The sequence below is a fragment of the Drosophila subpulchrella genome, chromosome 2L (genome assembly GCF_014743375.2).
Source record: "Drosophila subpulchrella strain 33 F10 #4 breed RU33 chromosome 2L, RU_Dsub_v1.1 Primary Assembly, whole genome shotgun sequence".
NCBI classification, from domain to species: domain Eukaryota; kingdom Metazoa; phylum Arthropoda; class Insecta; order Diptera; family Drosophilidae; genus Drosophila; species Drosophila subpulchrella.
In genome coordinates, this window is record NC_050610.1 from 24,414,685 (window position 1) to 24,442,089 (window position 27,405).

A 27,405-nucleotide genomic window follows, 5' to 3' on the forward strand; every position below is an offset into this window, starting at 1 on the left:
GATGTCGGGGTGTTGCTGCCACGCCCACCTCTCCCCTTCCCGCCCCCCAAAAGTGGTAGCCTAGTCCAGAACCCTCGCTGTCCTGACATTTGCCACGGTCCTTCTTTTTCTGCATAGTTTTACAACAGCAAAAATGTTCAAGAAAGTAGAAAAAATTAATTCATTTCTTGAGCGGGGAATAATGATTTGGGGATGGTATTTGTTGAATAACATCTCAAATACCAAGAAATAATTGTGGTTCTTTTGGGAAAGGAATTTGAGGAAAAACACTTGATGTGGTTGAAGGCTTTGTTAATTAAAGGAAAAGATTTTCAGGGGAAAATGTATTAAATGAGTGGAATTTAGCCCTGAAAATCAGCCAAAAAAGGTGTGTGCTATTCCAAGAAATAATTTGTGACTAGATAATATTTCGCGTAAAAAACATATTATCAAAAAATGCTGTCAATTATTTTTAACCAAAAAAATAAATAAAATAAAAGTATAAAGATTTTTTAAAACTTATTTTAATATATAATCCTTTTTTTAATATTTTTCAACTATTAGCTTTGTACATTCATTACTATTACCTATATAATTTATTTTAGTGCTAGTAAAGAAAGAGCATTCTAAATGCATTGACTTGCCAATAAACATATACCTCTTGCTCCATATTTTTTTCGCACAATTTTTTAAATGAGTTGCCTGGGTTGGACCTTGTTCACATGTATGCTGGCACGCCTACAGCTACGCCTAGAATACTGCCCCTGCCACCGCCCCCTCCATATTTCGCCACTCCTTCGCCTTGCACATTGTGATTTTATGACCGGCTACATTAGTGCCATGAAATATGCTCCTCCTGCACCTGCACCACCGAAACCACCTGCTCCACCTGCTCCGCCCGTCGTAAACCCAACGCAATCCCAATCCACAACCGAAACCCAAGCCGACTCGACGAGATCCTGGCTTCCGGCTAGGCAGCGTTAAATAAAAATGAAACGTTGCGCATACGCCGCGTTGGCCGTGGCGTAACTTATGCCCGCTGGCCATTTTTGCAGCGAAATTTAATTATTTAACCCGGAACTGGGCCGAACTCGGTGTTTTTTTTGTTGCAGCTGGTTGCTGGTTTCTCGTTTGCTGTTGCAGGATGTATCACACACACCTGCTCGGCTGATTTTAATGAGTCGAGTTTGCAGTTTGGCTTTAAGCTTTTCCCTGGTTATGACTCGCCCACATGGCACCGGGGAAAAATACCTCGAAAATGGCACGGCCAACATGGTATTGTTAGCCATTAAACAGCGTTGGGGTTTTTAAATTTGAAAATAATATTAAAGCAATTCGTGCCATTAAAATAATTATATTGTTAAGAAGTCAGTTTTGGGTTTTACAAATTCTATCCTTTATATTGAGTAAATGGATATGGATATGTTTAGAATATTAACTAAATATTTGTATGAGTGCTTTCTAACTTATGCTCAATGTTAAGTTGAAATGACAATTGGCTAGCATTTTTTGGCAGTGCGCTTATGACTCCAGCTGCAGTGGCTGCCTTTGTTCAGCTGGCATTTTCCGCCCCCGCTTTCCATCTTGTCCAAATTGAAAAGTTACTACCGACAAAGGCGGCAAACCAAAGGAGTCGTGTGGGGAAAAGGTGGGTGAATAGGGATGCAGCTGCCGCCGATCCTTCTGCTCCTTCTTCCTTTTCCTTTGCCTGCTGTCGCGTACGTGTCACAGGGAACACATCACGTGACTTCCGGCACGCGTGCTCTCAACACCTAACCACCACCCGGTTTTCCCAATATTCCCCCGATTCAGCCCAGTTCTCTGGGCTTTCAGAGGCAAAAAAACATATCGAAATGCCAGGGGAAAATGGTTGCAAATTAAGAAACCGAGAGGCAGCAGAGATTTCGCTGACTAGCATTGCATAACGCAGAGCTAAAGTCAATAACTGAAAATATATAGTAGTTGAGGCTGAAGAACAAATCAATATATCCTTGTTCAAGCCATGTTTTTAATTATTTAATCATTAAAATCAACAGATCCTGGAAATATAACTATATTCATCTTACTTTCTTACCCAATGAAGGTACCCTATTTATTTGTAAAGGAATTATATAAGTTAGTTTAAATGGATTCTATAGAATCAGCCAGCATTAACGGGCACAACATGCATTCGACTTTAACAAAATGGATGTCCCCTTTCCTTTTTTGAAAAAGCCCACTGAATGCCACATCGTTGAAATGATCAGCATATACAAACGGATTTAAAATAAATCAAGCGGTGCCCGCACGAGAGTGTAATCATAATGCTGCGAATATTTCGCACCCACCACACTTTTGGCCCACTTTTGCGGCCCGCAATCGATGGCTTATAAAAACTATAGCATACTTTTTTGGGCTGCAAAAAGGTGGTCTGCGTCTGTCCCTGCAAAAAGGGGGTTGGCCTGGCCACTTCATTGTGCACTTGATTGCGCTTTGTGCACTGGGCCATAGGTGTCATATGGCTGGTGGAAATTAATTGAATTGGCTTTGGTCGGTGTAGCGGGTGCGGAGGGTACAGTGGGTACAGTGAGTACAGTGAGCACTGCGAAAACAAAAACAAGTGGCCAAGTCCTTTGGAGCACTTGCGGTCGAGTCGATGATGAAGTTGCCGTGTTGGGCGAACCAAAAAGTGTAGTGCAGTTAATTGAAATTGGGCAAAGCAATTAATTTGCTTTTGTCACAAAAGCTGTTAAGCTGAAGCACAGGACACCCGAAAAACACTCGACCAGAAGAATCCTTTGACGCAACATTTGTTTCTATAATTTGCGCTTAAAGCGGCTTAAAGTTTTTTCAGCTTTTTCAGCTACCTTTGCCGGGTCCACTCGAAAAGTCTCAAGTTGAGAGTTCCTCCACCGGAGTGGAGCACTCGAAAGTCCGAAGTCTAGCTCTGGGTCCACTACAACAATGCTGCATTCATTAAAATGCTGTTAAAAGCCAGAAATTTTAAACTTGGCCGAGAGGAGTCGGAGAAACTTGAAATCAGCTTAAGAAAACTATGCGGGAGTCCCAAAAAATCGCCAGCGGGAGGAAATCTTTGGGCTTACACAGGGAAAGTAGCCTGCATTCCACTTTATTTCTTTTAAATGTTATTTAATATAATACATTTTAATCATAAGTCTATACATTTAAAAAAAAGAGTAAAATCTTAGTAATCATATTGATTAAAAACATACATTTATAAAAACCGTTGATTAATTTACAAAGTTTTTCTGATTTATATTTTACCGGGTTGCGAATAGAGTTTCCACAAATGAAACATGAACTTTTCTCGAGTGTAACAAGAATTGCCGGTCAGATATTTGGGTCTGTCTTCGTCGCCAGCCGCATTCCTTTTGTGGTTATGCAAATGGCCAAGGAGCGGGCCAATAACCGAGACCAAAAACAGTCGGCTGACATTGCCCGGCTCTGACACTAATTGCAATTGTGTGCAGCATTAGCCCGACTTTCTGCTCCTGTCCTGGTGTAAAAAGGTTTTCGTGTAGCCAAGTCAGCAGACGACGCTACTTGATTTCTCCAGCCCCCTTTTACGGGCTTTCCTCCTTTCTTCTTTTTATGCCACTTTTGTGGCCCGGTAGTGGCATAATCAAAAAGGACAAGCCACGAGTCTCCTGCTATTCCAATGATATTGGCAAGACTCGAATCTCGAGACGTGCTGACTTTACTGAGATGTGATTGTGATTGCGATTTGGGACTGGGATTGCCATTGGGATGGTCCCGGGGCTCGTATTCCAGGGAATGTTCAGCTGTCGTTTCAAGGTGTCGATGGTGGTGCAATGTGGTTGGTGTGACTGCACCACAATCACCGATGGATGTGTGAATTGGGTGGCATTAATGCTTTCCAAAAGCGATTCAGCAAAGTTCAAAACGAAAATAAAGTGCTATTAAATGTAATCTACTTGTGATTTAAAACAAGAAAAAATCAGACACTTAAGAAATATGTTTTTTATAAATATAACTCAAGTAAAATGTCAAGAAATCCAAATTATTAATATTTATACATTACTATTTCATTTCTATTTCTTATTGCAAAACTTTCGAAAACTAGACTGCCATGCATTCCAATATTTGGCCATAAGGAAGCAATTTGCAGGCGTTTCCAACTGCCATTTCCGGTTCTGTTTGTTCGGGCAATCTTCTGGCTAATGCGCATTATTGTCATTCGGCATTTGCATGCCGCACACCTGGGCACTACTGCACCACCCTAAGCCACCGTAAGCCACCCTGCACCACCCTCACACATGGGGAAAGCATCTTTTTATTCAAATTGAAATGTCTTTTCAACGGGTTTGCTTTCCACTTCAGCGGCCCGCGACACATGAGTGCTGTTTGTCTTCGTCGCCGGCGACTTTTTGGCCAAGGACTCCGCAAAAAAGGAAAAAACCCAAAAAATTGGTAAAAATAAAGGAAAAGGAAGCGGAAAGAGTTTTGCAGACTAACAGTTACCCTTTTTATCTAAAATTGGTAGCAACTTAAGGCTGCTAAAAATAAAAGTACTAAGGGGAAATCAAATATATATAAAAACTAAAAACAAGACCACTCTAAACTACATAAAACAATTTTACCAACTGAATTTAATTGTTATTCAAATATATTTATAACAATTGAATTGTTATTTTGAACTTATTTCCTAACTTATATATAATAAACTATTTGCTGTGTTTTTATTCTAAACTTTATAATAAATGTTTCCCTAAGTTTCCAAAGTTTTTCATGAGGAAATTACCAAGTTACCTCGATCAAACTCTTCCGAATTTCAGATACCCTTCGACTCGTAATACCCCTGAAATTCTGAAATTCCGCGCTTGCCGCGTATGAAAAGTGTGGGGATTTATTTGGGTGGCGGAGGCATGGCAAAGGTTTATTACGTGCGGCGCATGCAACTGAACAGAAGTCACGTGCAGGACGACACACCTGTGTGTGGAGCGGGGGACTCGGGTTTTCAGGTTTCCAGGTGGGAGATTGCATTTGCTAAGCCCACCTAGCCACACAGGTGGGTTAGACTGCAAGATGGAACGTGCCTCTCACGTGTGCAGCAAACTGTGCCAAGTTGACAAGGCGGTGGTGGTGGCGCCCCGTGTTTTGTCTATGCGTGGCCACGTTGCGTATGCGCAATTTGATGGCCTTGCCGCCCACTCGAGAGCCACCCAGAGCCACCCACAAAGCCGCACTCTTTGAAGCCGCATTTTTTTCTGAATCCATCTAGGAAAAACACAAAACGCGCGGGCCAGAGACATTTTCAATAATTTCATTTGGGGCTTTTCGCACGTTATAAAACACTCAACGGTCGACGAGAAGTCGTCGCCTCGCTGACAACATGACGCATTGGGAGTTTATTTTCCCAAAAAATATATACATATTTCTTTTTTTCCCCCAATTTTCTCTCTCAATTTTTTTCCTGTCTTTCGGGTAAATTTATTTTTATTTTTTTGTAGCTTCTGGCATAAATCAATCAAATGCAGGCACAACACGCAATGCACACACACAAACAGCGAGTAGAGTGAAGCAAACAAAGCGATACGGAAAACTCAGATATATGTTGCTATATATACAACAGGGATCGGAAAAATAGCACTGTGAGAGGGAGGTTTACATCCCTGCCATCCCTTGAAATCTTTCTTAAAAATGAAAATTCCATATACGAAACTTTCGGTTAAAAATTATATTCATTAAATTAAGCTATGACACAAAACTCAAATTTTGTAAGCCACTCAAGTTCCAATCTGTTGTACACAACTGTTTACTCAGGGGAAGAACAGAAGAAAGAGACGGCATGGTTAGAGATAGAAAGAGATGGCAGGACGACACATATGAATCGAATGACATTGGCAGCGCTTTCAAGAATCCATGCAAACATTTTCAATTAAAAAACTGCCCTGCCATTTGTCAGCTGCAGTTTCCCCGTTTCGCATTCTCCTTTCCTACTTTCTACTTTCTACTCTGACTTTCTCCCTTCTTCTTCGTCTGGTACTATCAATTGCTTATCAATCACAATCACAATCATGAGACAACGTCGTCTTTGCCTCGCATTCATATCTGTCTCAATGCAGCTGTCGTCCAGTGATTGTCAAACTGTTTTTTTTTTTGGAAAGAAAAATGAGGAAAATTAGAACGTGATGTCTGATTTTCCACTGGCACAATTTTTCGGGTGATGGTGATGGAAAAAGGAAAATGGGGATGATTGAATACGCTTCGCTAAAAGCTGAAGGCTAATTTGGAAGCTGTAATCGTACACTTTAAGTGTTGCAAAAAATGTATAAGGATCACAAACAGATTGTTAGTTTTTTACTTTAAAAGAGAAATATACAAGTATATGTAATTATACAGTTTAAAATGATTTAATTTTTATTCCAACAAACTTATCAAAAATTAAATAACAAAAATAAATACCACTAAAAATTAAGATTCGTATGTTTTGCCCTAACTATTATTTTAATAAAAATGGCAAAGTATCTTATATCTTTTTAAACGTATGTTAAATAGATATATACTAGCACATACTTTTCATTATTTCCCCCATCCCATGAGATCCTGAATTTCCCCAAACTTAAAGCCATAGTTAGCCCATCAAAATTAGCCAGCTAATGCAGGACACACAATCTAGGGACACAAATTGCCGTTCGTCCGCAGGCGCTCCTCCAACAATGGCTCTCAAACTGTATTGGATTGGCTGTCTGCCATGGATTTTGAATTTTGCATTTTGGATTTCGGCCTTTATGGATCGCCTGCAGGCCATTTTGGAAACCATTGAAAAGCCGAAACGCCGCTGCAAATTCAATTGTTCTTGTCGAATGTCTCGCAAATCGCTGGCCAAAGTTTGTTGATGTGGCTGCTGCTGCTGTTGAAACTTGCCAAGTCCGGAGGCGAAGGCTCCTTCCACACAAATGCGCCTTGGAGGCCCGCTTTTGACCCGGGACCCAGTACACAGGACTCGGGGGCCTTCGTATGTTGGGCAAACAGTCATGGGGCTGACTGGCTGCTAATGGATTTTAAATGAGCCCCATAAATAGCAGCAACTCGTCCTGGCACACGCCGAAAAATTGCATTTGCCACGCCTGCCGCAGCCGGAAAAGGAGTTCTACTTTCGGGATTCCCCGCACTCCTGCCCTTTCTTTAACCACTTGCCTGTTGTCATTTATTCTTGTGCTGTTTGGTGTCTGTTTAGCCAGGTTCGTGCTCTTTTGGCTGTATGCTACCCTGTAATCTGTACATTTTTGGGCACAGTTTTAAGGGTTTTCGGATACGTGTTAATCATGTCAATTTTGCTATTTAATAACATTGCGTTTATATTTGGGATCATCCTTTTTTAAAACCCTCGGAACTTTAATAGTTTATAATACTAAACCTTATTATAAGGTTCTTAGTCGAAACCTTTGTATATTATTTTTTAATGAGTACTAGTTAGTCTATAAGCAAACTCCAACCCCGTTTCTTCAACCGACTAGCTCTTCTTTATTTTTCAAACAGAAAAGACTATAAATATTTGTTACGCTGACGACGCTGGTGTAGAATTGCACACACAGAGCACATATTTATAGGAGACATTCATATATATAAGCATATATGAGTTGTTCTTGTTGTCTGCTTTTGCGGCTACAAATCCGGCGTGTATAAAAATGACTGCAATTTATGTTTTCCTATGAATATATTTGTGGCAACTCGGCTCTACTCCACTTTAGCCTCCTCCTCCTCACCCAAACCGCCCCCTGAATAAATATATATTCCTATTTTTTTGTGCCATTTATTGCTAGTTTGTTACTTTATTTGATTGCATAAATTTTATGCAGATTCCGTAACATGTCATTGCTAGTGATTTTTATTAAATGCAGCGCGCGGTGACAAGTAGATTGCGCATACGCCGCGTTGTCCCGAAAATTTAATATCCGCCTCAAATGTGTTATGATGTTTTTGGGGCCAGGAGGGGCTAAAGTTGCCAACTAATATGACAAGTTGATGCTCCGGTCATTCTGCAGCAGATTTCAGTTGTTGTGGTCCAATAACTAACAATCAAGTGGTTGTTTGTGGCCTTTTGGGGGAGTGTTTTCGGGGCGGCAGACACTTTATGTGTCTCGTGTCATCTGCTTGGCTTTTCGGTCACGTTGATCGTGCGACAACAACACGTGTTTCCCATAACGCAGTTGCCAAACTTTAATTACAAAAGAAATGGCCAAAATGAAGGATGAGAATTGGAAAACAAGTTGGTCGGCCGGCCTTTCCTGGGAAAATACTCGACTTACCTACGGCCAACTTTTTGAGGTAGAGAGATTTATTTGCTTTAAACGAAGTGCAGGTTAATTAAGTTTGGCATTTTCTTATATTCAAACAAGACTTACTTTTATTTAAATTAAGCCAAACCTTTTATTGCCCAGTTGAGTCATTTTATTGAGAAATTGCATTTAAGTGATTGATGCTTATGCAATCAAATTGTTAGAATTGTAAAGTTCCATTTTACGTGAAGTATATTTTGCATACTTAAATGGTTTCTTAACAAAAAGATTAATCAAAAGTGTAATAGGCATTTGGGAAAACCAGCCAAATTCATACTGCCTTCATTTTTTTTTTTTGGTATTTTGAAATTTTCCTCAGCCTCAAGTCGTAAATCGTATTTTTTTGCCGCTGTGACCCAGACTGACCTAACAATTTAACTTCATCAGGGCAAACCACCAACCCACCTAAAAAAATAACACTGAGATAAATACTGCACATACACGATTAAAGTTCTACAAAAATGTAGTTTGAATTTTTATATTTTTTTGATTTTAAAAATTTATTTAAACACCTTAAACTCAATTTAATGGATCACGGGGCAAAAGTGGAAAAAATATTTTCAGAATATGTTGTTTGTAATATGGAACTTGATTTATATTTATACCTAGCTTTTGAATTATTAAATATTATTACTTTTGGAAGTGAGAGAGTCAATAAATTACAATTTTCAGTTCAATATTTACGTTATTTAATCGAAGATATACCTGTGAATATCAAAATAGTTCGTATATTTCTTTTTATGCATTTTAAATATAGGGTTTGTATGCATTTTATGTAGAAAAAAAACCCAGATTTCTTGTTGAGATATCTGTTATATGTGATATTTTTTGCCGTGCAAGCCCAAAAACCCAGCTACTCACAGTTGACATTCAGCGAGACGCTGGTCTCCAGCATATGACCCTCGGGCATGGCACGATTCCAGACGACGCATTTGTACTTGGCGCCATCGTCGGCCCGTCGGGGAACAATCTGCAGGGTGGCGTTGGTATAGTGGTTCTTCGAACCGCCCTTCAGCGCATACGACTGCAGCGGTACTGTGCTGCCCTCGCGGTACCAGCTGCAAAAAATACACAAGTGATAGCCACGATTTAGTGCCAAAAAATAGGGGAGAAGCGAAGAGGAATGGCCACCATGTGCCGGAGAAGGATTATTAATGAAGGCGACCGCCCGTTAAGTGATTTACTTTGCCACAAACGAAAGGGAAGATACGGAAAAATGATGCAGCTGGGGGAAGAAAGGGGTTTCTAAATTAAATCATGAATATATCATGAAAATATGATCTGAAAATGTGGGACAACAGTACAAAAAGCGTCTAAAAGAATGCAAGATAATAATTCTAGTCCCAGAGTCTGATTAGTTCGTTATGTCAGTTTTTGTTGCATAGTTTTAGACACCATTAAAAGTGATATCAAAATAATAGAGATTTCAGTGTTTAATAAAATAGGAGAAACTTATAAATGGTAGTTTTTTATAAATCTCAAAATTCCCTTACGTTATCATTGGATCCGGTGAACCGCCAATACTGCTGCAGGTCAACTCCAGGGGCTTTTCCTCGGTGGCCACTGCCAAATTTCCTGGGGTGACCATCGGCGGATGCGGGGCCGTCAGCACGGTCAGATTGTAGAACTCCTGATGGACGTCCGCACCAGTGCCCTTCGCCTTGATTCGGCACTCGAAGCGTCCATTATCCCGATTATAAGAAGTGTTCTTGATTTGCAAATCGTAAATTCCCCGACTCGGTCGAAAGTCCAAGCTGAAAGTAAAAAAAGAATCAAAGAGAAAATAAGCAATGAGTTCTGAATAAAACTGGAAGCGATTTATTAAGTATGGGAACTGCGGGAGAAAACTTTTACTTTATGTAAATTAACTGCGAGCATTTTTTGTTGACTTACAGCCGCTGCACACACATTTTTATATATTTATTTCTATATTTGTTTATCTTTATATAAACGTCAGTACGCATATATTTACGTATTATTGTGAAGTTAATGCTCTGATGGTCAGGTAGGGTAATCGCAAATGGAAATGGTTGAATTGGTTATTGGGGAATGGAAAATTAAAACCTACATACGTTTTTAACAGGAAAATCTTAAGTATAAACAAAACAAAATCTTTTATAATCTATACTTTTGGATTTATCTTCAAAAAAGATTATAAAATACTCAAAGAACTTAAAACTGGAATTCCAGGATGTTTGGCATTTCTGCCTAATTTTCTTAAGTGAAATCCTGATTAAATACTTCTTAGCACAAAATTTCCCATACAAAGCAGAGCATCCCGCAGTCCGTGCTCTTGAGATCCTGGGAAATAAATTTCTCCTCACTTGTTTTCGTTAAGTAGCATCCCCTTCCCCCAACATTTTCCTCGACTCACTTCAGCTTGTTGTTCATTTTCATTTTCGTTCGCCTTCTGTTTTCCATGTTTTCACTACTGTGTGTGTGTTTCTGCCGTTGGGTTTTCCCTCGGCTTTCCCTCGATTTCATTTTGGTGGGGCTTAAAAGCCATGTTCCGAGGCCGGCGCGAAATAAAATGAAAAATGCTCATGGCAAATTAAGCGTCGAACTCATTTTTGTAAATTTATTAGCCCAATTCTTGTGCCGGACTCTGGTGCCTGGGGTCTTGTCTTGGGCATTACATTTTTATTAATTTAACATGGCTGACGTTACCTTGATGACGGGCTAGGGAGGGGAAATGCCAGATTGACTGGCTAAAACCAAATGGAAAAACTCAATCAAGCGTAATAGCCGCGGAGCTGGTGAATATATCCGCGCTACATTTCATTTCCTATTTCGTAGAAAACTCTGGGGTATAGGTTTAACATAAGAAATTCTTCGTATCTACACGAAATATAAAAAAATTTTAAACATTTAAAAAAATATTATTCATAAAAGAAATAAAATATAAGATTTTTGTGTATTATTAAATTGGGCTTTACAAAATTTTCCATCTGCAGCAACCCTTTTTTATGGCATAAATGCATGGGGAAAACCCATCGTGGAAAACTGCTTTTGTGCTTAAGTTTTAATTTCTTATGATGCAATTTTTCGCCAACGAAATGGGAGCGAGTGCCGAGAAGAAGTGCCAGAAATCAAGCACTCCACATTATTAAAGTGGATCTTATAAACATCTTTAGCAGTGCAGCGGAATGCAAATTTTTTCATTTTCCAAAAAATAATATTAAAAAAAGTGTTCAATTTTGATAACTCTCCAAGAGAAGTGTGGGTATGTGTGGTTGAAAAAAGGAATATAATAAAGTCGAGAAGAAATGGTTGCATTTTGTAGCTCAGGCCGAGATTTCTTTTCGGTTTTCCGCTTTTTTTTCCAGCAGCTTTTGCCATTGCATTTCCGGCAGCGACTTTTACGAGGCAGCAGGCTGTCTTGAAAGGATCCTTAAGAGCGGGTGGAAGCGGCGAGGAAAATGGATGGGAAAGTGCGGGAGTGGAGCTGGGAAAAGGAGTCGTCGTCGTGTATGTGAAGCACATAATTGCCTCTGCCAGGAGGCCTCTGATGTCCTTGCAGCCTCGAAAAGAAGGAATTTCTAATGTGTACGTAAGTGCTGTACTCCTGCCCCGCCCCAGCATCCCCTCCCTGGCATCCTCCCTCTTGTTATTATGTTGCATCGTCGCAGGACTTATGCAAAACAGTCGCTGAATTGTTATGCAAATTGTTGCCAATTACACGGCAATGCCTCCTTTCGCCTCAGTGGGCACAACAAGGTGGCCACCCACATGCACGTACCACTTCAAGGAAAGTATTGAACAATTACACTGACCTACATGGGTGTTGGTAATGGGAAAGGAGCTAGTCAGTTGGTTGATTAAATTTCAGGCAAGTACCTATGTACCTATATACTAAACAAGTACAAAATATAATAAAAGAATGAGTATGTATTTTTATAAGGAAGTATTGTCCCTTCGTGGGAAACCTTTTCTGGTTACCTTTTTTTTTTAAATAAAATACACACTTTATAAATATTAAAATTATAAGTTTTATGATGATCTAATTATAAATAAAAACAAAAAAGTACCCCATCACTCAGCGCATTTTCCTCAAACCTGCAGACCAGTGTGGCCCCTTTTGACTGACTGAAGACAACGGAAAACTCGACTGGCCAGCTCAACTCGCCAACTTTTCCTCACTATCAATCGAGCGGAGGAGGAAATTGGGGGAAAACCTGAGGCAAGCCACTTGGCTTGTTAACGGTAACTAAAGCTCACTTTATAGTTGGTCATGGGCGGCGGCAAATCGGTCGGAAAGGGGCAGGCGTGGGCTGATTATGTTATTATCGGTTTAGTATCGAAGTCTTATGGCTCGTTTTCTTCGTTACCCGTCTCATGTCTCATGTAATTCAATTTGCCAGGACATCCTTCGCCTCCTTGGCTCCTCTTTATTTTTTCCTCCGACAGTTTCGCATGCCAAGGAGTCGTCTCCAGAAAGTAATAAACTTTTTTCCCCGCTTTCTCTCAATGAGCAAGTTTAAGCACTTGAAAAAAATTTACCTAGATTTCGGGAAACTTTAGATTGCAAAGAACTAAGAAAACACCTTTTTCAATTAAGGAAATAGTCCCGTACTTTTAAGGAACATTTATTAAAAAATCTTTTTATTTTGCCTTGGAAGTTTTAAAATGTCTGAGCCCAGGGCTATCCACTTGCGAGCTTTTAAAGCAGTCTAGTTTTCAAAATGTTAATATTCCCAAAAAAAGAACTCATAATTAATTTATAAATTTAAGTAAACATTTTTCCTGAAAGTGCAGAGAGAAAAGGAAGCTGAAGGGGAGCCGATGAGGGCGAAAAATTTAAACGCGCCAAATTTGACGCGTGGCAAGGACGATGGGCTGCCACACCCCCGATCGTCCTTTCACGCCCCCTCAACGATGTGCGTTATGTGCGGATAATTGACTTTTAAAATGTGTGTGCGATATCGCAACAACAGCAACAGAAACAAAGGATGGGGGGCCAGAGGAGAAGGGTCGTGACGTATAATTAAACGGCATATTGTCACGCATCCCTGAAACTGAGAAGTGTGGAGAAAGTGAAGGAGAAAGTGATAGGGGCCAAGCGGAAGAGACAGGGAGAGAGAGAGACAGAGAGAAAGGGAAGGACGAAGGACCATTTCGTGTCCTGCCTTTGTTTGCTTTTGTTTGGACTTAAACTTTATTTTGCCCCCCTCGGAAAATAAATAAGATGGCTATAAATAGCTGTATTATTACTCACAGGACTTTAGTTTTAATTTAGAACTGCAAGGATAGTACGGAGAAGTCCTTAAACTACAGGAAGTAATCCCAAGATCAACTAACTTAGTTGTAGCAAAACTTAATAACTTTTTAAGCTGCAAGCCAAGATAAGTTAAACAGAATTTGATAGCGAATTACGATCCGATACATCTGCCTTTTTAAAAACTCCGCTGTCCAAGCTTTTTTTTTAACAACTTCTCTATTAGTACTTGTGGTTTGACACCCCCAATTCCCGGAACCACTTAAATAATATCTTAATCCCTAAAGAGCACTATAACTTTTGAAATTTGTCAACTTTTTAACAAGTGCCGGCCAAAAGGAGGATAAATAAATGCAAACAGCCCAACAAATCAGCGAACAACAGAATTCACTCCTCCGGCGAAGCGTTCATCAAGTTATTCACACAATCTCCGTCAACCGACGGACTTTATCCCCCCTGAAACCACTGGGCACCGACGCCCCTTCTACGCCCCTGTGTCACCCCGTCCATCCAAAACCGGTCCCAACTGGCAGTGCCAGTGACTTATTTATGCAAATGGCCATAACAAATGAGGCGCATACACTCGACGCTCCGAGGGGGGTCACAAAAGGGGCGTAGTGGGAAGGCTTTGAGGGGGGCTGTTTTCGGGGACAATGGGTGAGGCGACATTCTAACCGCACAGTGGAAACGATTAATTTGGTGCCCGGTTCAGATCCGAAACTCAAACGCTGTCCAAGCATTCCAAAAGGGAAGGCCGGGGGCTGGGAATATTCGGCGGGCAGGGGTGTGGCTCAGGGGGGTGGCTTTAGTGGGGTGCAATGCATGTCTCAATCGTGCAACATGGCAGCTCATCAGTGGCTGCCAGGGGGGGATTACTGTACAGTGGGACGGGCTCATTATTGAAACATGTTGCTAACATTTGTTATGCAAAGGCGACATTCATGCTAAATGTGACTGGGTGGGCGCCCAAAAGGGGGGCAGGGCACATATATCTGTATCCATCATGCTTATTGGCCCCTTTTCTCATCTCATCTCATGTTTAGTCCTTCATGGAAAAAATTAGTGGGTGATTACAGCCACAATTCGTTAATCAACCCTATTTTTATTTTTTTGGCACCATATTGAAAGGAAATATTCTGCTAATCTTTATCTAATGTCTTTATCTAATATCATTATTTTATGTTTCCATTTTTCCAAAAAAAGATCCGTCCCCAAAAGACCTAAAATGTTTGTTTATAGATCGTAATAAAAAGCATGAATGAAATTGAGAGCTCGTAAACTAAAAGTACAAAGTCATTGAAAGTTCTGATGCAATTTTAGAGTTATCTTCTTCGTTTTATGTCGGCGGTGCTGTTGTGCAAAATTTCTATAAATGCCAGAGATGTTACTCCTTCCCTCCACTTTTTAGTCGCGCCTTTAACGAGACATCGTTGTCATGTCCTTAAAACTCCGCCCCTCCTCCTCTTGCCAATCGTATCTGTGTTGACTTTATCTGCTGTCCAAGCGACAGAAGTCGGATTGGTAACCCCTTCTAGGGGCTACACAGAGAAAACTAAGAACTAAGTTAGTATTAATATACGTATAATAAATATATCGTTTAATGTTAATTAGAAATTTTTTATGAGTTTGTTTAATACAAAATACAAACAATTATTAATTACAATTTCAATAACTTTGGAGTTTAATAAATAATATAATTTTTTCCCCGTGTAGAAGAGGTGGATTAGGGAGGGGGTGGATGGGGTGCGCCTTTGTGCCTTTCGAGTTCAATGCAATCTTCTGACATCCCGAAAATGGCGGGGGGCTGATGAAAGGCGGGGGGAAATGCCAGTGTGGCCCTGCCAGCTAAACTATTTACCTTATGTGATGTTTGTTGTCGCCTTGGCTACACTTTTCCCCGCCCTCCTCACCGCCCCCATCCCCATTTGATGTCGCTGTGCCCTGTGAATCGCACTTTGGGCATGTGTGTGTGAGCGCTAGCTCTTTAACGTTAACGGTAAATGTGTGCAAATGACAGCGATATGACAGGTCAAGGCAGTCAAGCGGACTCACACACACGTCCACAAAAAAGAGACACATTCCGGCGGTACACTGGGAGAATAATCATATAAAAGGTTAAGTAGTTAGGGAACTTTTTAAAATTTTCAAAAATACCTTATCCTTTGTGGCAAGACTATTTAAAACTGTTGAACCAAAAAGAGATTTTAACAAATACCTACTAAAGAATAACTACTAAAACGATTTTTTAATAGAAAAGATTTTTGAAGCAATTCAGGATATTTTGACCAACTTCAATGCATGATATTTGTCCATGTCCTTTTTAAAATATTTCAAGTACAATTAGGTAAATTAAAATTAGTTTCCTAAGTTAAATAAACTGTATTTCAAGAACTTTATAATATCTGTATATGCCCCCCTGAATAGTTATTTTCTTATTTTCCATTATACAGTGTACCACGAACAGTTTCTGCAGAAGCTGTGATCTGGCGACAGCAGGGCTCACTCTCACATATTATCCCTGGCAAAGGTTTTAGTGTCATTGTCACCAGGTGTTGATAAGGGCAACGTGAAAAAGTCTCCTACCGAAGGTCAAATTTATGGGTGATATTTCTGTCGTTTCGCAGGCAATTTTTTGAAATTAAAGTTGGGTGTTATATGGCACCAGCGTGATAAGGGTTTTCAAGCCCTTTTCTCATGTATGTATATTAAATGATAATATTAAAATTGAATTTTAACGGCGGAGTGACGGAAGAGTATCATACAAAATAAAATGGTAACGATAATAAATATAAGTATTATATAACGTTGCTGCTCAGTCATAACGGATCCCTCCAACCATTTCTAAAGCTCATCTGGCACACAAGAAGCCATTAATGCCTGGGAATTTACACATTTTTCCATATGCCGGCGCATCAGGAATCCGAATCAAAGTCAATTACATGACAAATGTGCCCTGAATTGTGTGCCGAGAATGTCAAAGGAAAGTGTCTATGGGAAGTATTCCCATTGCACTCCGTGGGCATAATCCTGTTGAGTGGCTAAGTGAGATTGCATTTGTTTTGTTCTCCTTTTTCAGGGGACCATCTCTGGTTGTTTGTTTGTTTGTTTGTTTGCATTTTCTTGTGGCTTCGATGTTTATTCATGGCACAAAAGCTGAAAAAACAGAGAGAGACACGCTTAAAAGCCGCAATGACTCTTCATATTGACAGTATTAAGTGCGAACGGGAAGGAGAGATGGGGCTGTGTGGAGTGGGAGGGAGATCGCCATAGATATGGCCATATATAGCCATGCATCATGGTGTCCAGAACCCAGAATCCAGAATCCCCACAAGCAGCTGCCATCTGCTGTCCAGCTCCGCATATTTCTCCACTGTCACTGATTTCTCAATAGATTTCACAGAGCAATGTGCATAAATCATAACTCGGTTGAGGATGCTCCTCCTTCACTTTTGGGCAAAAGGGGCGGAAAGGGGGCGTGGCTGTGTGTTAAGCAAAAGTCAAACCACTGAAATGTGGGTGGGGATTTGCCCTGGAGGGGCTGTGGATTTTTTCGGGGCTCTCAAACTGAAACTGCAGCTGTGCTTGCGGCTTGCCTTCGTTTCGCATTTTTGAGATATGTGTTTTTTCGGTCAAAAGTCAACTGAAAAGAGCTCTCAATTTTTTTAACTCTCTCTCTTACTTTTAATCTGTGAAACTATTTTTACAGTTTAGAAAAATAGCTTGTTGGAAGTAAACATCTTAATTAAATTCGATAGCGATACTTGAACAGGTACAAATATAAATCGAATGATTAGAATGCGATTTAATCCTGTATATTGAGTTTCCAAATTCTAGCACTTAATATAATTCGAACTAATTGACTTTCGAAAATTCAATTACTCGTTGTCTCTAAAATAATATGTTATGCCAAAACATTTTTCTAGATTTCTTTGGCAGCCTTTTATGCTAAAATTTTACTCGTTTCAACGTCAGCGTTTGAGTTCTCCGAACTGTTTTAAAAGCAGTACCTTGTTTTCATATTTTTTCCGTATATCAGACATCCTTTCTATTGCTTTTTTTTATTTATTCTGTAGGTACTGTCAGTTTTTTTTTGCTGCCAGGCAGCAGGAGAAATGCAATAACAACACCAGCAGCGATGGCAGTAAAATTTCCGCTGCGTTGTCGCCACAGTCAAAATGGGTGTGCAAAATAAATGTTAATATGACAGAGGTTTTGGTCAGCAATGTGGGTCTTTATTTTATTGAGGCCCAAACCTAGAAGGGAAAATCGCCCTGCTTTACTTGAACTTTTGGGCGACTGGATAGTCGAAAATTGCAGTGCAGAATTTATGAGTCTCTCGCGTTGGCCTTCCGCCGTTCTCACCCTTTCTCCATTTCTTCTAGACTTTCTCCTTTTGTCCATTTCCCTGTAGCCTTGAACTCCTGTTAATATTCCTCTTATTTACGACCCAGGAAGGAGTGTGAGAAACATGCTGCTCAAACACATCTTTTGTGCGTATGTTGGGACACTTTGCATTACTTTGCATAATTTTTGGTTGCTATTTAGGGGTATATCAGTGATAGAGTAAAGGTTGTTTAATAATATTTGTAAAATTTACATTTTTTATATATGCATGGCTTGGGAATTGCTAAGACTTTTGAAGCTTTGTAAGAAATTAAATTTTATTTAATATAATTAATTTTCAAGGAATATTTTTTGTCTTGTAATATTAAAACGCTAATTATAAAGAATATCAGAAGTCTTACAAAAATATTTAGAAATTATTGATTAATATCAAAAACTCAAATTAAAATACGGTAATATTCCAACGTTAAGTAAAAAACATGGCTCCAAATTTTTCTAAATTATTCCCAGTCCCGAGAGTATTCAAGGAGTGTCTTTCTCCTACTTTCTTCATCCATGTCCTCTTGTTTTACGCGCTTCCCATTTCTCTTTCTTTTGTGCGCCCTTCCTTTTCACTTTCTTTGCTCACATTTTATTTTGCATATTTTGCTTTTTGCTGCAGCAATTTTTGGCTTTTGTCTGTCTGGCAGTCCGATGTTTTGTTGCCCGCTTTATATGCATAAATATGATGTTGATTTTTATGATTTCTATAATGTTTCATTATGCTGCGTTTTACGACACAAGCGGGAGTGTGTGCCCCCTTTTTCGGGGGGTTTTCAGGGAGCATCTAGGGGCCGGAGTACACACACGTCTGGTTCATATAGACGGGGTATATCTCGCTTCGTTTTTGCCTTAATTTATGGCCCTTTTGTTTACAGTTGTGTGCATGTATATATATTGTTTGAACAATCCGCCTATCTGGTCTCCCGGTTCTGCTATTTTGCTCCACAGTGTAATACACTCCGCTGCCCCGCATTCCGCATTTTATGTGCGCTCAAAAGCCAATTTCGTAGAGATTTGCCCGGGTCCAAAAACTTGCGGACCCATTATAAGCGCATAATCTTTTCCTAACACACATATTCGCCCGCACAACAGGGCCAAAAATGAAATGGCTAAGCTTCCCTAAGTCAACTCCCCCAACCCCACTTTGCCTGTTGTTAGATAATTTTTGACTTTGGCAGACCAGAAAAATACTTTGCCCACCCACACACACTCTCTTGAGTTAGGAACCCCCAGTTCTCCCATTTTGGTCGGCAAATTTTAAAGCTCACTTCTAGGCGCAGCCTCAGATGACAGTTGAAGAAGTTCTCTGGCTAACGGCAGACATTTGGGATAACTCAGAGAAAAATGTTGGAAAAATGGGTGTTTGAATTTAAAATTGGCCTAAAACAAATGGTTCTGGAAGCTTAAAGTCAGAAAATTAAATTAATATGTGTGGGCGATTACGCCTACGGTTATGACTAAAAATTATGACTATTATGACTATATATTATCAATTCAAATATCTAAAAGCTTATTTCAATTCAAGAGTCATTAAAAAATGGCACTGCCATTTTCTCTCTGTAAAATCGCGCACGATGTCTAATTTCTTTAGACCGATTTTTTGTTCGCCTCCTGCTTTTTATGAGCAACGCCTTACAAATGAGTTTTAGCCAACTGACAAGGCCACCCGGGAGGCGGCTATATTTTGTCCGGAGGGGGCGTGGCAAGTTGGGGAGCAGAGACCCCACGCCGGTCGTTCGGTTCTATTGCCTGCTTTATGACAGTTTCATAGACTTTTTATGTTTATGCCGGAGCGTTTAGTGAGCGCAGCTGTTGCGTCCGCCCGGCAAGGCCAACTGCCACTTTGAGTTGTGCCACCCATTTAACACCCACCTTCCCTTTACCCCAACGGCCAGCCCTCCCACCGCCCCTTCACTTTCGCTCTTTTTTGGGGGGAGTACAGTGAAGGGTGAGTCAAGAGAAAATTCAAGTAAATGGAGGAACTATCTTTTTAAACTTACATTTTTTTTAAATATTAATAATAGTAATTCTGATAATACTTACAAGTTAAATGACACAACCGACTGCAAAAATAAGTCGGCAGTGAGTATTAAAAAAATGTGTTTTGTTTTGGAGCAGCAGCATATTTTACTTTTAAATGCTTTCTTCTTGAAATATAAAAAATAATACCTCTCATATATTTTTCTAGATAAAAAACCCCTAAAGCGATCATAAAAATATCTGGGGGTTATATTTAGTATTTAATGTATATAATGATATGTAAAAATCCTTAATCGTCTTATATAAGTTGGAAATGAAAAAATAAAATAAAGAGGTTTTAAGGGCATATCTCGTAAGGGAGCTCCACTGTACCTGTGAGGCGTTGCTATATTTACATTTGCGTTTCTTATCTCCACGTAATTAAGGCAATGGCCACAGGACCCAACTGCGTGCCGAGTCCTCGGAGGCCGTTCGTTCTAATCATCATCGCCATAGTCATCATCGACAAGCGCTGTCATCCAGGGGAAGCCCCTTAACCCTTGGCAGCCAGCCCTACCCCCGTTTCGAGTTTTTGGGGGCCGTCACGAAACTATGTATTGCTTTTTTTTCCTGGCGGCCTCGCGGGAGCAATAATGTCTTTGGGGTTGAAATGGGGGTTACTGGGCAACAGCTGCTGCTGCTGCCGGGAAAAGCCCCCCGGAATTCCCCGCCCACCGCCTTTGTTTTATTTTCAGACAGCTTTTCGAGGGGGAGCGAAAACTTCTCAGGCACACCTGCTCATCAAGGAATCCCGAGTCCTGATTGGTAACAGGTTACGGGATAACAGTTAACAGATTTCTCCTGTTGATTTTCGCCCGTTGAATTTTTAATTACTGCGCCACGCGAAAAGCTCAAATGTTCCCATCGAAAATTATGGTACGACTTAAGATGTCTGCGAAAAGTTGAGCGTCTGGTTACATTTTCATTAAAGTTTAATTTTTATTCGTCAGCGGAGAAGTGCTCAAATTGGTATAATCGCAAAAGAAAGCTGCATTCATTATTGATGGCCTTTTGGCGAGCGGAAGTTTTAACTGATTTGATTCGGGTTTTTGTGGTGGATTGCTTGCACTTAGCTTTTATCAAAATGTATTTATTTATAGAGATACTTTTAGTTTTTAAGAGCGTTAGTATTTATGGGAGCCTTTTAACAAAATGTGCTGGCTTATTGTTTTTAAAAAATGTTTTGTGTTAAATATAAGTTTGCTATAAGTGACAGTCAAGGTGAGCACATGTAATGGTCAAAGTTTTAAAAGCAGACTTTTTCTCTATGTTCTACTTATAGAAATTTACTGAGCTTTAAAAACTGGGAGCCAGCATATTTATTTTTCAAGCTGTGTAATTTGTAACTTGCAGTCCTTTGATAGCACGAAATCCGTGCCGAGCTTCGGAGCTTTAGATTTTAATGAGCACCCGGACTGCAACTCTATATAGATGGTAATGCCCGATACTCGCACTTAATGAGCTTCACCCCTCATAAAGTTTGGCCATAAACTATGCTCTGGGTGGACTTAAAGTTGCCCGGGACGGTAAAATGCCGGAACGGAACCCCGCCTTGGGTCAGGCCCATTAAATTGGCGGGGAGCACGGGATAGGACCGCAGAGGACACACATCCTTAAGCCAATTTTCGATAAGCTTTCTGAAAAACCCTCTTCATTGTCTGTCAATGCCCGAGCAAGAGTAAAAATATTTCTACATTAAAGGTGACAGCGACAGACGCTGCCACTGACTCCTCATTTTGGCCCCTGAGTTCTGGTCGGAGGTCCTGGAATCAGGATCCTGTGACAGCGCCAGCAGGAAGCAAACAAACAACGCAGCAATGCAAACACCAGGCAGATGGGTTCCCGGCATCCCGGCAGCCAGGGATCCAGCGATCCGGGGGTTTTTCGGCGTTCGGGGGAGATCCAGGACAGTGCGTGTGTTTATTTTGTCGTAAATTGATTTTAACGGCGAATGACAAACAGCGGAGGCAAAAGCAGCTGAGTGACGGCACGAACGCCATTTTGCGGCATTTAAAAATGTATTTAAAAACTGTAAGATCGCTCTAGATGAGCTGTTAAAAACTGAGATACGGGGTGGTCACATTGTCGCTCTCTTAACTTTAACAATACATGAAAGTTTAAAGACGAAAATAAAGAAATTATATCATGAATAACATTCTTAGGGTACTTAAAAAACACTTAATTAATTGAGTATGGTGTTTGAAAAGAATACAATTTAATATGAAAGTTATCGATTACTTTATTAAGCTAACGCTTAATCTATCAAAAAGTAATGCAAATATGTTAAAACTATCAATCTTTAAATTATTTATAGTTAGGGTGTTTCCTGTCTATAAAATATGTTTTTCAGAAAATGTTTTAGATTGTTTTCAGTTACTTAAAATGTGAAATTATAAAATTTAACAAATGGTTTTAAAATGTTTTAGCTGGTACACCCTTTATTTTGGGTGCGTGTCTTGTTAAAAAGGTGCAAGTAAACCCCCTTTCCGTGGTGCCGCATATTCATTTTCTGATTAGAAAAATTATTACATAAAATTTATGTTAGTTGACAAAGTTTATGGGACTGCCAAGCGTCTGCCGAGGGGCGGAAAAGTGGGCTGGTCGGGAAGATGGAGACAAGACATAGCAAGGATGTTAATGGCTTCCCTTCTGGGTTGTCGCTCACCATCTAAACTGTATTATGGCAGCCACAAAACAACCTTAATAAATGTCGACACAAAAGTGGGGAAAGCCGGGGGAAAAGCAAGGGAAAAGCCAGGGGGAAAGTGTCGTCGTCTACCTGGCAACATGCTAAGCAGGTGTTTCCAAATCACTTACGTCGAAACATCGCCGAAACAACAGCGCCGGAGACAGCACTTTCCAAAGGATGCTGGCTCCTGTTCCTGGCTCTGATTCTGATTCAGATTCTGATTCTGCCACCGGCGACATTGTCGACGACTCGGCAACAATAACAGCGAACAAATAATAAACAACAAATTTAGCAACATCAACTTTTCCCACTGCCTTTTCCCACGCCTTCACTCGACTGCAATACGCGGCGTATGCGTAATGCGCACGAGAGACCCTCCAAATGTAGAACATTTTCTGTCAAAGTATTTGGCAATTGTGTGTAAATATTTGCCACATTAATTGCTGTGCCTTGAAGTACATTTAGATAGTTATTTGATTTTAGCTGCTCGTATTATAAAATAGAATTTAGATAAGTTGGTCAAACACGATTACTTCAATAAGTGAGAAAATACTAAACAGGAATTTAACAAGTTTAATTGGGACATGAAATATCAACAAAATGTATTTAATTTGATGCTTTCCTTACTAGTTCCATCTACATTTATCAAATATTTTATTAAAGTTAACATTTCATTTCTTTGTTTCGATACTATAAGTTTACAAGACTCTAATATGGATTTAAGGCCATAATTTTGAAGTATTCAAATTATATAAGTAGCACTTGCAAGTCTGTAAGCTGGATCCAGCCAAGTGTAGGCTAGCAAGAGGCAACAACACTGGCAATAAAAAAAGGCATTTAAACTGAATTATTCATAAAGTTTGGCGACTCCAGACGGAAGGGAAGAGCGGCCAACTGCTTCCTGTGTGTCATGGCCAACGCTCCTCCTCCGTCCCCCCTCCCCTCCTCAACATTTCTGCGGTTATTGCGGCGAAGAATGGCGGCCGGAAGTACACGTTGACAAGTCGCACTTCGTACGGCGGACAACTTCCGGCGGCGGCTCTCCCGCTCCGTTTTCGGTTTTTGGCTTTCGGTTTCGCCCCGTAGCTTTATGAACTTCACATGACCGGCGGGCGGTCGGACACCTTCTGTTCCGCCGACCCCCTTCGCACTTCCCCAGCTTTCCACAGTTTTCCTCATGCCTTTCCCTTCCCCGCCCATCCCCTTCCGGAACTTTTCCCTTGGCCAACCGCCCACCGCATGTGCGTATTTGCATGGAGCCCGACCGTTTGTTGTGAGTCTTGTTTATGCTGCCAAAGTGTGTGCCTACACTGAACGAAAAGTCGAGCTAGTGAGATCTGATTTTTTGATTTTATCCAAGTGTGAAATAGTTAAGTAGAGCTAGGCTTATCCTAAAAATCTTACTTGTACTCAACAGAAAAATATATTTTTACCCCTTCAAGAAAAAAATTCTGGATCTTTGGAATTTTTAAATTGTCCTTTCTTGCCCTTTTTTTTTTAATGGAAAGCAATTAATCTTTTGTTAGTGTATAAAAAAATTATTTCTCGACATTTAAAAAGTTATGTTTAGTCAAAGAAAGTGATCTTCCAAATTATTACTTCCAATATAGATAACAAAAGTTACACTCCTTGAAATTACCCCTTATAGCCCACGTTTTCTCTCCGTGTACGACCATGTGTGGTTATGTATATGTCTGCTGGCTTAAGCTAACTTTAAATTACGCTTAGCGACTGAAATTAATTTACGCAACGCCACGAGCACCGAAACAACAAAACATCGCAAATGTGCAAATGTGTCGTGTGGAGAGGGGGTTCCAACCCGCTCCTGGATGGCCAGGGGCGTCGCTAAAAAGGGGGGCGGTTAGGTGGTGCGGACTAAGCCCCTTTTGGGGTTTGTGCATTCCATTGCGCAAATCTGCAAAATCTGTGTCCTAGGTCGTAAAGTCATTTAATGCGCCGCGCAAAGTGGAAATCATTAAAAGCGCTTGTTGAAAGGGCCATTTGATATATCGAAAGCGGGTTGGTCGAAGTTCGGTCAGTTTTTGGACAGCTCTTGACGGCTGTGAACCGCATTTGGCTCCAGATTAATTGCGTATTGTCCAGAGATTGATTTACAGTCGATTTGGCAGGGAATACTGAATAATACTTTTACATGGATGCAAGGGAAACTAAAATAAACATTAATTTAATGTGCTAGGCACTAGCAATTTTTATACATCCCACTGTGTTTTAAAACCTATAAAGGCGTCGAAAACTATGCAGTAAAAACTCATCTTTGTGTTTGTGACAAAAATTTCATTGCATACTTTCAGACGGTCTCATATCTACCTTAGTAAGCCTGAAAAACTAAACCCAAAGTACAGTCAAATATTTTTTGACAAATAAGGCTGTTAGTTCAACAAACTAGAAACGCCTATTGAAAAGTCATCGATATCGCCTTTTTGTCCACTTAGTTGACCACTTGACCAGCTAACTTCCAATAAGTTTTGGGAATCAATCAAATTTCACAATTGCCCTGTTCCATCACGGGGCTCAGTGATGGATGGATTGAATCGGGATTGCCATTGGGATTGGTTCGTTTTCAACCCCCTGACCATCGGCCGATACATTGCTCTTATCTTTTTGCGGTTCCCCCGTCCGAAAATTGTCATTTTGATGACCTTAACAACCTCGAATGCTGCCCAAACCCGCATTTTATTTGCGCCGCTGCCTGTTTGTTGAATGATATTGGAATTTTGCGTGGAGCTCGCCCCTTGTTGTTTAAGTGCCGCAAACATTTCGCTGCTGGAGCGTGCAAAACAATCAAAAAATTTGCTTTTCACCGAACAGATAGCAAAATACACAGCACAGAAAATAAAAATAAAATCAGAAATCGTGAGGAATGAGAAAATAAAAGAAAAAAACGGAAGCATCCGGAACATCAGTAGGCGGCATTTTTCAATTGTGTTAAAAGAAATTTAATATGAAACTCATGCTGTCTATCGATTTTTAATTTTGATTTGCTACAGCCCCATGAGTCTTTGTTGTGGTTCTTCTGCCGTGGCGAACATTTTTGATACTCCCGTGGGAAAAAAGGAATCGAAAGGCTAAAATGGCTTATCATTTCATTTTTGTATATTTTTGCGGTATTGATTTTAAAGGCTGAATGGCTTTTTCAACTTACCTAGCTATTTTGTGTCTTACCCAAATAAATATAATTTTTAAGTTGTTAAATTTGTGTAAAAGATCTTCAAACTGCCAATATATTGGGGTAATTATTTGTTCGTTTTTTTATAACATCCCAACAATGAAACGATAATAAGTGCTTTAATTACATTTTTGTGATTCATTTGCTCTTTCAAAAATTAAACCATTAAAGCAGCGTTTATACTCTTTGTTTCGATTAACAAAAACTGATATTCTTTAACTATAGATAGGATAGTTGTTAATTTAAAAAAACAAATATTCTTCATTTTCTAAAAATGCTTTAAATGCTAATAATATAAATTGGCACAGAGCAGCCACAAACAATTTTCGATATAAACACACATTTATGTAGATCATTTAATATACTCGTTGATCTCCTGCCAACTCATTTTGTTGTTTGCCTGTATATATCCACTATATATTAATGTGGGCTGCGCCTCAGCTGACACATTTCGCATTTCGGGTGATGGATGTGCGGCAATAATTTCTGCTATTTATGCAAACGTAGCTTGTTGCTATCAATGGACGGTCCTAAGTTGCCCAGTTTTCCCGGGATGTTTGCCTTTTCATGCGGGTCAGCGCTTAACCTTTACCTTGGCGGCAGACATACATCAAAATGCGCAGATCAAATGCTGACTTTCTGGGGTCTGGAAATCGGCAACACGTGTGTTGCCTCCAACCCGATGCGACATCTATCGGGATATGGAGATATATATTTTGTATAGGTAGGTATGTGGCAGCTCTCCACTTATGCAAATTGAAATGCAAATAAGCCATGCCGACTGTATAGGCGTTTTATGTTCAAATCTCCCGAAAGTCGGCTGCCTTTTGTGTTTTGCATTTCGCATTTCGTATTTGTGTGTTTTGTATTTTGTTATGGCACGCTTTATTGAATTCGTTTAAAAAACAATTTATCTTTTTGGTTGCCACTGCTGGCGTTGTGTTGGGCAAGGCCTTTTCCTGTGTTTTTCCTTTTCATGTCCTACAGCAGCGAAAACCTTGGAAAAAATCGGCCAGAGTTGCAGCGCCTTTTGTCTAACATCCCAATTAGCCTTTTGTTCCCATGTCAATGCAAAACAGGCAAACCCTTCTTTTTCACTATTTTTACCCATTCATTTCGAGTGCAAGCTGTAAGCATAAAAAATTGTAAGGATTTTTGCTCCTGTCGGTCACGCCTTTTAAGGATCACAATTGCCTTTTGTGCACCGCCTCCTGTCAATGACTAAATGTATGGCTGTACAGAATAAAAAAGGGCGGAAAGAGAGAAATCTGATGGCCTTTTAACAACTAGAACTCGAGTTGAAAAACAGAGAACTTTCCTTCGCTTTTGAGTGAAGGATATGGCATAATGGGCAGTTCGGAAGGATTTCTTTGTGGAGAGGCGATTTAACTGAGACATATCACTTTAAGACTTGCCAATGTCTAGTGATTTTAAGACTGTACAATATTGGCTTTGTAAATTGAGCTAGAGTTATTTGAAAAACCTACATACCTCCGTTATATTCTTATTGTTCTTTGTTATAATAATTGTTCTTTTTCATACATATATGTGTCTCTAAAATATTGATTAATTTCGTTGATTCCGCTGAATGGAAATCCCATCACTTTGTTATGGGGTCCCTCCATTT

At 40.0% G+C, this 27,405-nt stretch overlaps 1 protein-coding gene across 4 annotated transcripts in view; it reads right to left on the minus strand.

The window, feature by feature from the left end:
• LOC119548336 (hemicentin-2) overlaps nt 1–27,405 on the minus strand; it is a 105,001-nt gene that overhangs the window by 22,934 nt on the left and 54,662 nt on the right. For all 4 annotated transcript variants that reach the window (XM_037855539.1, XM_037855538.1, XM_037855541.1 and 1 more), the window contains exons 4-5: nt 9,776–10,036; nt 9,144–9,340 (exon numbers count right to left, since the gene is read on the minus strand). In XM_037855539.1, the coding sequence (XP_037711467.1) occupies nt 9,144–9,340; nt 9,776–10,036 (458 nt within the window). The remainder of the gene's footprint in view (nt 1–9,143; nt 9,341–9,775; nt 10,037–27,405) is intronic.